At 38.8% G+C, this 12,555-nt stretch overlaps 1 protein-coding gene across 1 annotated transcript; it reads right to left on the reverse strand.

Annotated features, from left to right (window-relative positions):
* Positions 1 to 627: 627 nt before the first annotated feature.
* Positions 628 to 6,894, reverse strand: LOC145124964 (phytochrome E-like). Its single transcript, XM_079060443.1, has 4 exons — positions 4,105 to 6,894; positions 2,333 to 3,125; positions 1,714 to 2,007; positions 628 to 921 (listed from the first exon to the last, which is right to left on the reverse strand). The coding sequence occupies exons 1-4, from the start codon at positions 6,155 to 6,157 to the stop codon at positions 720 to 722; spliced, it is 3,342 nt and encodes a 1,113-aa protein (XP_078916569.1). The 5' UTR covers positions 6,158 to 6,894; the 3' UTR covers positions 628 to 719.
* Between the last annotated feature and the right edge of the window lie 5,661 nt (positions 6,895 to 12,555).

A 12,555-nucleotide genomic window follows, 5' to 3' on the forward strand; every position in this document is an offset into this window, starting at 1 on the left:
CTTGGGGACAAGTTCTTTGGAGGTGGAGGAGACTGATGTAGGAGCGACTTAATAGTTTTCCTTTTTTTATTATTGTTATTTACTTTCCTTTTTTATTATTGTTATTTCCTTTATTATTATTTCCTTTTTATTATTGTTCTTCTCTATATATAGATAGCCTAATTTAGTTGCAAGATAACAATAGATTTGTCTTTTTAAGGTCATGATTTTCTCTATTCTGGCAGATTTCCAAAACGCTTCTTCTCAAAGTTCATCGCTTGTGAACTTGTTTTCATTCTAGGTTTATATATTTTGAGTGCGTGTATGAGGGACTTAATAGTTTTCCTTTTTTATTGTTGTTATTTCCTTTCCTCTTTTATTATTGTTATTTCCTTTATTATTATTTCCTTTTAATTATTGTTCTTTCTCTATATATAGAGAACCTAATTTAGTTGCAAGATAACAATAGATTTGTTTTTTTAAGGTCGTGATTTTCTCTATTCTGGTGGATTTCCAGAACAATTCTTCTCAAAGTTCATCGCTTGTGAACTTGTTCTCATTCTATGTTTATTTTCCAACTGCGTCCCTTTTGAATTGATTTTGAATTCTGCAGCACATCAAGATTCAGTAATCTGAGTTATCAAGATATCACAAAAACTGGAATAAATATTAATAGCCTATATATTTGAACGTAATGATCTTGTACATTTGAACACAACAAAATTCATGATTTGAGATCTTCATTTCCTAGTTTTAAGTTGGATCTCAATAAGGAAGCAACATTTATTATCATCTCTAACATAATGAACATGGCCTTTCATGATGCCAAGAAGTTTCCTAGAAATATTCAAAGCAAGTCCTTCTTGGGTACCCCATTGTTTTCGGTCTTCATACATGTCTCCGATGATATTTGCTGGCAAGCCTGGACCAGGATGAGTCATTCTACAAGAACAAGATAGTCCATAAGGGTTAAATGTAAGAAATAACAACCTACTTATATTTATTTATGCATTATAAGATCTTACATACATTTCTTTCTGTAACACTATTGTAGTTAAAATCTTTCTTATCAAGGCATTGTACTTTTAAAAGTATAGCCAATTACAACATTTGGCTTTCAAGTTTCTCTTAATAGGACATTATACTTTGAAAGATGTACCCAGACAGCACTGAAAATTCCTTTGTATGCGGATAACGTTGCTACAATCGGGTAGATTTTGAATGGACTACCCGAATTCATATATACATTAGTGCTAAATGCAAGAACTAGCAATGAACTTTCATTCATTAATGTATTATAGTATCATCCTTAATTTCATCCTATTACGTTATTGTAATTTCAGTTTTTATTATTTAAGGACTGTACTTTGAAAAATCTACCCAAGTATATCATTGTACTTTCGTTTCTTTCGATTACAATTCTGTATTTTCAAACTTTCTTATTAAGGGATTGCATTTTGAAGTATTTACCTAAATATAGCATCGTACTTTCATTCGTTTTGTTATTAGGACATTATATTTGAAAATTTTACCCAATTATAGCATCAAAAAGAATTTGAAGTAGGATGTTGTAATAAACAAATCAATGGAAATATGTTTCTATTTCTTGAATTTATCCTTATACATAGTACCTCCTAAAAGCATCTTGTTTTGGCATCCATGTTTAATCAACTCATTGTCTGATTCAGATACTTCAAGCCATAAAAAGGAGATAAGCACAGACATAAACTATACCTGAACTGTAGATGAATGAATTCATGCCCATCATGTATCATCCGTAGTCCAGGTGACACTTTGATCTCCACCCACCCGTCCTGTGAAGGTGCATGATGCACAATGCTGAGCAAGAAATCTGACAACACCATCTGCAGCCTAAGTTGATCACCAAGAAGAGCAAGTTTTTTTACTTGATCAGGTATTTCATGAACTAGTGGTATATTCTTTTCCTTCAACACCATCATGACTTGGCTCACAATGGCATCTAAAAGATTCTCCATCACAAATTGGTCCATGTTCAGCTTCATGCTGCTGCAAAATGAAAACTTTCACACCATTAACCATTAATAGTTAAACAGGTAACAGTTGATAACGAGTAATAGAGGTAATAGGTAATACTGGTACACTTTTGAGGTTGGCTTTGAGAAAACAACACATTTGAGGAAATGAAAGGAAAGAATAAATGCGGGCAAATTTGTAAAAAACTAGGACTTAATGGGGAAAACCTTGACGTTCCCTATTAAGTTGTTTTTTCTGAATTGATAAAAAAACACCAATATATAGCTTACCATATCAAGTTCTGTCCCCATTAAGACAAAAAAAAAAAAAAAACACCTTAGAGAACTAAGACTCTTACCCCTCTTCAATACTTTTTATATCCAAGTTCTCAATGATTGATGCAATTTGTCTCTCACAAGCAACACTCGTCTCTAGATACTGCTTCTGATCATCCGAAACACCCGAGTTTTCAAGAAGTTTATGAGTGAACTGCAGCCCGTTTAAAGGGTTCTTGATTTCTTGCTTAATGTACGCCAAATTATCACGTTTCAATACAAATTCTCCTTCATCTTCACCAAAAGACACTTGCGGACTAGTCTGCAAGAAGAAAAAACACCCAACCACTTTTCCGCCTTCACCAACTTTTTTATTTGCTGTCAGATAAACCTCCACAAGATTCCCATCTTTCCCAAAAAATGAAAATGGCATATCGGAGGTATCATGACCATTGATTGTTCTATACAGCAAAATCGTAAATTTCATCAAAGTGTCTTCATCTTTGAGGCGACATAGACCCCCAAAAACCTCCCCAGGAAGCACTTTTCCGATAACTTCATGTCTCCGGCGACCGGAAAGCTCTTCCATGGCGGCGTTCCATTCAGAACAACAGGCCTTCTCATTGGAAGCAAATAAAGGAGGAATTAATGGATTTAGAGTTTGTATAATCGCCTTATAATCTCCTTCCATGCGTACGAATTTATCCATGACAATTTTCTCGGTTGTTACATCTTGACCCACAAAGCATACTCCTATCACATTGTTCATGTAGTCCCGGCTTGTGCATGTATTAGCCATGATGTATATAGTGGTGTTGTTTTTCTGATCTGTACCAGCCTTCCGTAGTTCCAGTTCAACATTTTTCTCTTCCTCACCTGTATAAACAAAGCATGTGAGACTAGAACTACCCCGAGAAGGAGAACTCGGTCAGAAGATAAAAATTGACTTAAGAAGGAGAAAAATTCAAGATATTAATATGTAATATGTATATTGTAAACTTTATCTAACATTCTAACTCTAAAACTAAAGTAAATATTGTACCAGATAAACGTATCGTATATGCTTTCCCCTCTCTCACCCGCATCTTTAAGAATTTCAAGATTAAAATGTTCATTATTTTAAGTTTTTAACTAGTGTAACATTCGAACATGTACATTTTTATTTCTATTTCCCTATTTTGTTATGATCTTGATCACCTTATAATTTTTTTCATATATAAAGTTTCCCAAAATTAGTTGTTTTACAATTTACTCTAACCAAGTACTCCCTGCCTAGGCTTAGTACTCACTACTCCCTGGTCGACCGACCTAGTAGCGCCTAGCGAGTTTTGCAATATTGGTGGATACCACTAAAATCACCAACAAGATTATCCACCCGAGTTCTTTAACCAATTTGCAATGTATGAGGAACCCGTACTAACTAGGTCTATGATGGGGTATTGTGTATATTTATGAGGAAATCTCATACTTTAGAAGGTTAAAAGAGATGGGGTTATCTCCCTAGATCAAGCCGTGCCACTCAAATGTAAGAGCAATTGGATACGACACTTGACAAATGGATTACAAGATTCCATCAACTCATTCAATGGACTTGTACTACGATAATGAAAAAACAATAAAAATGTTATAACTACGTTTTGATACATATTGACGTAAAACTGGTGAGACGAGATTGTTCATACGTGGGTGAGTCAAGATTTAATGATCTTCATGGGCTCCAACTTAGGACTTAATTAGACCCCCACACACACACATTTTTTACATAAAAAGTTGCAAAAAAAACTAATAACTAAGTTGCACTATTATGAATTCTTCAATTGAAATTAAGTACATAGATTTTGATAAAAAGATGTACCTTTCAACGCTCTACGGAGAAGATCTTCAACGACTCCACGTGACGTTTCAAGAATAAATTCATCAATCAAAGACTTCCCCATAGCTTCACTAGCCACCACACCGGTCAACTCTGCAATTTTCGCATTCCATCCATTGATCAAACCAGATCCATCAACCCCAAAGATCGGGACAGACGCCGTTTCAATCAATCTCACCATTTCACATGCAACCGCACGGATTTCATCCATCCCTTGACCTATACTCTCGCTTTCTTGAACATATTTCACCACCTTACGACCATCGCCACCATTATCACCAATATCTTGAACGGATGCTCTCATTATCAACTGCAAAGAATGAATCACATTTATCTCAGAAACTTCCCAGGGCAAACTTCGACTCTTTGCCACTTCAAGAAACGCCTTAAAAGAAGATCTTGGATCCATTCTATTACCATCATCTTTTTCTTCAGGATGATGCTTTGCCCCTCCCCAAATCGTTTCTTTTTCTTTATGTGATCTAAACCAAAACAAGAAATCTTTAGAAGTGATTCGTGCAGCAGCCATACCACAAACAGCATCACCAAGCAAAACCGCACCAGGATAACCAGCATTTAACAAACTCTCGGTACTAAACCCCGTTGAGTCTTTATGTTCACTATACAACCAATTAGCTATATCCACAACTTGTGATTCATTTGGAGTTACACCAAGTAACAAAATTTTCTCATTGTAATACAAAGCCGCCCCATCACATTTTACTAAATCCATTATGCTAGGAGACTGAGTTATAATCGAAAAAGGGGAATCTCTTAGTACCATGTCACATAAAGTCGTTTGCATACTGAGTACCCTTTTTTCGGCTTTCTGTTCAGCTAATTGAAGTTCCATATAAAGCTGTAAACCAACCGATTGCATTAGAAACTCACACGCATATCGAAGTGGGAACGGGACATAACGAGGTGAAGTATGGTGGCAGGCCACCAACCCCCATAGCTTCATGGATGCATTGTTATTTACAAGAATTGCCATCACTAAAGACCCCATAGAACCCATGTTAGCCATGTAAACCGCATGGCACCCATGTGGGGCTCGTAGGGTAGAATTAACCAAACATAAAGGTTGCTTTAACTCGTCACTTTGAATCACTCGAACAGATTCCGCACAACAATCAACTATTATCCTTACACGATTCTGTTTGAACAAGAATCGAGCTGCTTGTGGGATGTCTGTAGCTGGATAGTGAAGTCCCAAATACGGTTCTAAATCGGATCTTCTAATTTCTGAAACAACTTCACCGTGTTCATCGTCATGGAACTTGTAAATCATTACCCTATCATAACCTGTAAGCTTTTGAACTTCTTCTACAACAGTATCACATAGAGCCCCGATATCTCCTCCGGGGAGAGATTGCAGTCTAGAACTTGCTCTAACAACAAGTTTTTGCGATTGAACTGCACCAGCAAGTAATAAGGTGGGATCACTAGAGTTAGCTGGCTCTAAATCAATCACAACACCCACATCAATCCTATGAAGGATAGCGTAAAATGGTTTATGGGTCTTTTTAGAATGAACCCAAATCGGGTTTAACAAAGTGATTTCTGTAGAAGCCACAGCTCTTTGTAACGAAATCGAAGAACTTGAGGTGAAAAGGGTTCTAGCATCGATTCCGAGCAGACTTTTGGGCTCATCCGGATTCAAACTCAACATGCTGAAGCAGTTTTCACTAAAACTTATAATTCTAAAAGTGGGTTCTTCAATTGCGACCATACAACCAAATGGTTGAACGAAGCGACCCCTTTGAATTGCTTCTAAATAAGCAGTCATTTCTTTTTCCGCCACAGCTTTTGGTGAACTTGTGAGCATATCCGAGTAGTTAAAAGACTTACCAGATCCGACAGAACGCTCAAACTCTGATAATAACCTCGCATCAGCACCATACTGAGCCAAGGTGTGGCTGTTATTCGTAGGGTTCATGTTGCTTCCACCTGATGATGATGAAGCTGCCGCAGTGGTGTTATGGTTGTTAATGGTTGGTTCGTCTGGCTTTACTCCTCTAATTCCTAATTCCATCTTTTAGCATTTCTATGGAAGCTTTCTTTCTGCTTCTTGAGAAAATTGAACTGGGTTCTATGCAAAAGGTTAGCAGAAGGTATAAAATCAGCACTCTTGTTGTAAATGATTGAGTTTCTTGTTCTTCAAGTCTCCACATGTTGAGTTCATTTGCCAGTACTATCTTCATCTTAACATCGAATTCTTCGTTTCACTTGGCTTCTTCATTAGAATAAACTAGTCATAACTCGGGATTAACTTCAGAAAAAACCGTGCCATTTCTTATTGAAAAGATAAAAAGAGAGAAATACTGGATCTTTATAAAGACGGTGTGGACCAAGAAAAAGGCAAAAAGATTACACAAACGAAAAAGAAGATTCCGAGATAATAAAGGAAGAGAATCACAAATCCGTCTGTCACAATCTGTATCTCATCCTCATCCTCAGAACTCGAAGCTCCTAATTCCAAAATCTGCCTTCCAAAATGCCTTTGTTCAAGAAAATAAATTTTCATCAGACTACGACAGATTTGCAGGGGTGACTAAATGGTAAGTGACGTTGGACTGGTATGAAAAATAGAAGTAAAAGACGAACTGGAAAACCGAAAACTGGTGGTTTAGAATAGACATCGGAAAGAGGGGTTGGGTAGCTTCCAATCTAATATCTATCCATTTGAAGTAATTTGGAATGTGGTGGGGGAAAGATGACAGGTTTAATTAGCCGCCACACGTGGTGCAAAAGTTTCAACTCTCTTAGACTTAAGACTACCCAAATGGGGGGTTTCCTGTCTCACCAAAAATCAAATAAAAAGCGAAAAATGAAAGATTGGCGTGGCATAAATGGCACCAAGCATTCACCATTTCTTCACACCACATGATTTTTAAAAATAAATTTTTATAATTAAAACTAGTTTTATTAATAACTATATTTTATCTTTTAATAAAGGATGTGATGGTTAGGGTTTGTACATTTTATCTTTAATTTCTTGGCAAGGTTATGACCACGACATGGGGGCCGCCAGAGTGAAAACCCTAATTTCCTGGGTTTTGGGCCTTATTTAAGGGATGTGATGGTTAGGGTTTGTACATTTTTGATCTTGTGACCTCTTTGTGGTGATTTTTAGCCTCTTGAAGAAGAAGAAGGTGTTTTGGTGCATTGTTCCAGCAAGCAAACATCTCCCTCGTCATCTTGTGTAGCTTTTGGACCCTTGTAAGTCCTCAGCTTCTACCTTTTGTGTCCAAGCATGCTAGATCTAAAATTTTGTCCATTTTCCTCCATGTTGTAGGTGGATGGAGCGTGGGGATTTCATAAAGTTTGCAACTTTATGAGTCCTTGAGTCTCCTTTGTGGCCTCTTGTCCCAGATCTGGAAAGTTATTGAGTTATGAGTTGCAGAGATGAGCTCTTAATCTCATTTTCACCATTTTGACCTAGTTTGAGCTCAAAACATGCATTGGACATGCATGTCTATAAAACAAAAATTTGTATGGAGTATTGGGAGTAAGAAAGCCCTCTGGAAAGTGCCAATGAGTGGCTTGAAGGATTAAGGGCTTAACGCATTAAGACGTGACGGGTTTATTCCCACGATATGGCGATAAACAGTCCTTGCGACTGTTTTGTCTCAACGCTGCCAAGGTGTGGCCTTTGGGTGCCCACAACGTGGGGGTCGGTTGGGGCTAACTTTGACCATTGACTTGACCGTTGACTTTTTGACCATTGTTGACTTTGGTCAAATTAATGGTTTTAGGGTGTAGACTAAGAGAGTACTCATATACAGTGTTTAGGTGTCTGGTAGTAACGGTCTCCTATATTAGAGAGTTGTTGTGTTATCATGTTGTTTGCGAGGTGAGTCTTCTCACTATATTACGTATGTAACATCCATAAAAATCACAAGAAATTAATTAAGCTTCTTAAAACAATCCCAAATCATAGAGTGTTTACAAAATCATTGTTTTCAAAGTATTGTTCCATATCATAGTATCCTATAGATCAAAAGTACATAAAACAGAGGATGTGTACGGTCACACCTTCGTCTTCCCGCGATCATCAGAAGTACCCGAAACAATAAATAAAAACTGTAAACCAAAGATTAGTGAGTTACCCCAAAGTACCAACACACAAACACATAACATATACAACAACATGTCGGGTCCAATCAACCATCGGGTTGGAATACCGCAGGCCCAGTCATACTTCGGGTCCAATCATCCTCGGGATAGAATACCATAGGTGTAATGCCAATATACAATGGGTCCAGTCAACCATCAGGTTGGAATTCCCTAGGCCCAATCAACCATCGGGTTGGAATGCCAATATACAACGGGTTCAGTCATCATCGGGATGGAATACCCTCGGGCCCAATCAACCATCGAGTTGGAATGCCCCTGGTTTTTTGGACCACACACATAGCAGTAAAGCCTCAACCACCAACCAAAATATGTGCACATATAACAGATAAACATATAATCAGTCAACAGACAATCAGACAGATCTACAGATCACTAAACATAACATCATCCCATATACTAGGATACAGATCTAACAGATCACAACAGCACGATAACATACTATCACATAACAGGATATCTAATCCAGTGGGTCAGCCTTGGTGCCTTCGACCCGTAAGTATAGTGAGAAAAACTTACCTCTACTGATGATAACTGAAACAACACTCGATTCACGGCGAACACTACTCCTCACGCTAGACCAAAACCAGAAACAAACCCAATCAATAATTAGGGTTTAACCCTAAACCCTTGGTTTAGTCCGTTCCTCATCATGATGAGGGCAAAAGACCATTTTGCCCTTTATATACAAGCCCAACTAAACTAAGCCCAAAACCCCTAATGGACCAAGGCCGAAAATTGATCCATTGGGCTTCTGCTGAGAACGCCTGCCGTTCCACCCTATGACGCTTGGCGTCCGAATGTCGGGCGTTCCCATGCAAACGCCTGGCGTTTGCTTGCTGATTACCAACTTCCAAACCAATGTCTTAATGGCTTAAGATCTCATGTCCAAACTTCAGATCCAATCATAATGGAACGTCTAAATCCATAAAGTTGCAAACTTTATGGCCATGCATGGCTACAATGAGCCCAACACCAAGATCTTAACTCAAAATCTCCAAAACTCTTGCATGGAAGATTAAGAAGACCCAAGATTGCATTTTTATGATTCTAGACTCACTCTTATGCTTGAAAGGACAATCCAAACCTTTGGAGCATTCAAAACTCACAAAGATCAAGTCTTTGGGACCAAAAATAACATAACTAGACCCTAAATTAAGATCTAACAAATGAGAGATCAAGATCTGAACTTTATACCTCAAAATGATGCTCCAAGATGTCAAGAGTCTAGATCCACAAGCTAGAGAGCAACCACAATACTCCAAAGATCTTCCTTCTCTTATCAAGAACACTAAATGATACAAAAAAGATGAACCAAGGCTTCAAACTCTCATACACACTTAGGGTTTTCGAAATGAGGATGGAGGCTGGAGTGGTGAAGGGTTTTGAGGCCATAATGTGCTTTAAATAGGGTGAAAACCCTAAAAATTAGGGTTTGGTCTCTACGTGCAAATGTCCGACGTCCATCATAGAACGCCTGACGTTTGAACGCCTAGCGTTCTATGCCAAACGTCAGGCGTTTGGACCAAAGACCTCATCATCGAGACCAAATGCAATATAATTCAATTATAAAGTCAAAATTAGAAGTACCTCAACGTTGGAATGGTACAACATATGTCAAAGTAGGATGCATGTTAGACTAGCTGAGTCTTATTTGCTTATTGTTGTTATATGTGTTTATTGAGTTGCTGATAAATCCAGAACTACTGATAGTCCATAGGGTTGCTGATAACCTGTAGGGCTGCTATGAGCCTATATGACTGCTGATAGTTCTCAAGACTGTTGATAGTCTCGGGGTTGTTGATAACCCATAGTTGTTTATTATGTTGTGTTGTATGTGATATTTTGGGGAACTCGCTAAGCTTTACACTTTCCGTTGTGGATTTAAATGTGTTTCGGGTACTTCATATGATAGTAGGAAGGCGAAGGCTTGACTATATACTCACATTGGCAGTTTTTGTGATTTCTCATTTTATGATACTCTGATATTTGGGATGACTGTGTTTTGTTACTTATGGTTTTTGACTTGGGTTTTTCCTGGAAACAATGATTTTACTTAATTTAAAAATGAAAATTTTGGTTGTGAAATTAGGACGTTAGAAGTTGGTATTATAGCCCTGGTTTGAGGGATTTGGATGAACACTCGTGTGATTTCAGACTCAAACTAACGATTTGAAAATTTTCATAAACCCTTTTTTGAAAAGATTATTTCTTGAAGAAGGAAAAAGAAGATGTGATGTGTACAGTCATCCGGAGTTCGAGAAAAGCGATTTCCCAAAATATACATACTTGTTATATATGTTGTAATTGAATTGCTATTATATGAGTTGTTAGAGATGCATGCTAGTTGATAGCGGACCATAGGGTTACGCTAGGCGGCGACGCCTCAGAAGCCACGTAGGAGACTGGGACGGAGCGATCACGCACCAACCATGAATGTTAAGTCTGCGAGAGTAGCTTTCCTGGAACCTCCCCTCCCCAGCACACAACGAGAAAGTCTCCTAGCAACAAAATTGTGTCAGTCGACAACCTTAGTAGTGTACGCACCACCAAGGCCTTGCACGGACCAATCACACCCCAGAGAAGAAGGTATATGATACCTCCTCTAATCATCATATTTGTCCCGTATTAGAGCTGACATTCTTGTCTCCTCCGAGGAGAGAGCATTGTCCAGGTCAACTATATAAGGACAATGGCTAAGTTCTTCATTCCCCATTATTCTCAGAATACTCTCTCTAAGAAAGATCACTGAATTAACCGTCGAAGTGTCCTCCCAGGATCCTATCCCGGAGAATGGCAGACGACTCTTCCTTTGTGTTCCAGGACTCAATCGCAAAGTGAAGGCCCATCTGATACCACAAGAGTTCACTTCACATCATTTGATTCTGTCCCATGTTGTGAAAACCGAAAACAAAACCACAAACCGGTCACCGGAAACAATGGTGATAGAGGAAATGACACCAGGCCCTTCTGGCCCCCAAAGTCCTATGGTGATAGAGGAAATGACACCAGACTCCGACATCAACACACCCCTAATTACACACCCTCCGATGGCACTATCGCACCCATTCACACCAACCACCGTGCTTGGTTGCAACCACTCACACCAGTGAACACCCAACCATTCCAACTCGCAAGTCCATCCAATGGAACGCAAATGCAAACTCCTTTTCCGACAGTCAGTAAAATGGGAACCGAACATTTATCAGCAACCTCCATTCCTCCAACATAACCCAACAACAACTATGAACCAACTATCACGATCCATGATGATCCAACCAATGTTGTTTGCGATAACCCAGCCGCTGATATCCATCCCGATAGTCGACAATATGTTTGTGCAGATGAGTATCAACCAACAAACGCCATCGTATAACGCAACTTACTCACCGACAATAACATTCTCTCGCATACACGGTAACATTCCCATCTACCAAAATACTTTTCTGGCAAACACATTTTCTACCTTTTCACACAATACACCTTTCCCTTAGCAACCCATTTATAACTTCTCACAAATATACACAAAAACACCTTTCACAACCACAAACGCTTCATTCTTCGTCCCAAAACTACTGGACTACGATATCCCAAACATAACAAGTTTGTCCCACCTAAAAGTATAAAATGGCACAACATGACCTGATAGTCACATCGACACCTATGAGTGGCATATAAAATCACTCAAACTAGACGAAAGTTTTTGGTGCACATATTTCCCCACAACACTAGACGGTAATGCATGAGTGTGGTTCAAAAGCATTGCACTAAACAGCATTCACAACTTTGCCCAACTAAAGGAATTGATCCTTACCAACTTCATGCTACTATGGAAGTACTGAGGAGATGTGCAAGAGATCCTTGGATGTAAACAAAGAGAGGGAGAAACTATCCGGGAATACTTCAAAAGGTTCAATGATGTGACACTAAACATACCTGGACAGGACGAAAAACTAGTCACAGGGGTATTTATGTATGGCCTACTACCTAGGAACTTGGTGTTACAGAGGGTGAGATGGAGACTCGGAAGAGGGAGAAGAGGCATGTCCTAGTGCAGTCGTAGCTGGAAACTAAGCGGTTCAAACCCGCGCATTCGAGATCAAGATGTCAAAGGGGTCGTACTTATAGCAAATGCAGTAAGGGTCATGAGGGGCCCTGTCGGGCGGGATCGATTTGTTATATGTATGGCAAGGAGGGTCATTTTTCGAAGGATTGTCTGAAGGGTTTTCGTCTTTGCTTCAGCTGCAATCAGATGGGCTATGTGAAGGTCGATTGCCCATTGCTTGCCTCGAGATC

Source organism: Lactuca virosa, chromosome 7 (genome assembly GCF_052849685.1).
Source record: "Lactuca virosa cultivar CGN04683 chromosome 7, Lactuca_virosa_CGN04683_v6, whole genome shotgun sequence".
Taxonomy (NCBI): Eukaryota; Viridiplantae; Streptophyta; class Magnoliopsida; order Asterales; family Asteraceae; genus Lactuca; species Lactuca virosa.

What these genes read in the sequence shown, in the direction of transcription:
- LOC145124964 (XM_079060443.1), bottom strand. Translation starts at nt 6,157, where the DNA reads ATGGAATTAGGAATTAGAGGAGTAAAGCCAGACGAACCAACCATTAAC. An exon ending in TCTCCGTAGAGCGTTGAAAG is followed by an intron (nt 3,126 to 4,104) that starts GTACATCTTTTT and finishes TTGTTTATACAG; the next exon opens with GTGAGGAAGAGAAAAATGTT. An exon ending in ATAAAAAGTATTGAAGAGGG is followed by an intron (nt 2,008 to 2,332) that starts GTAAGAGTCTTA and finishes TTCATTTTGCAG; the next exon opens with CAGCATGAAGCTGAACATGG.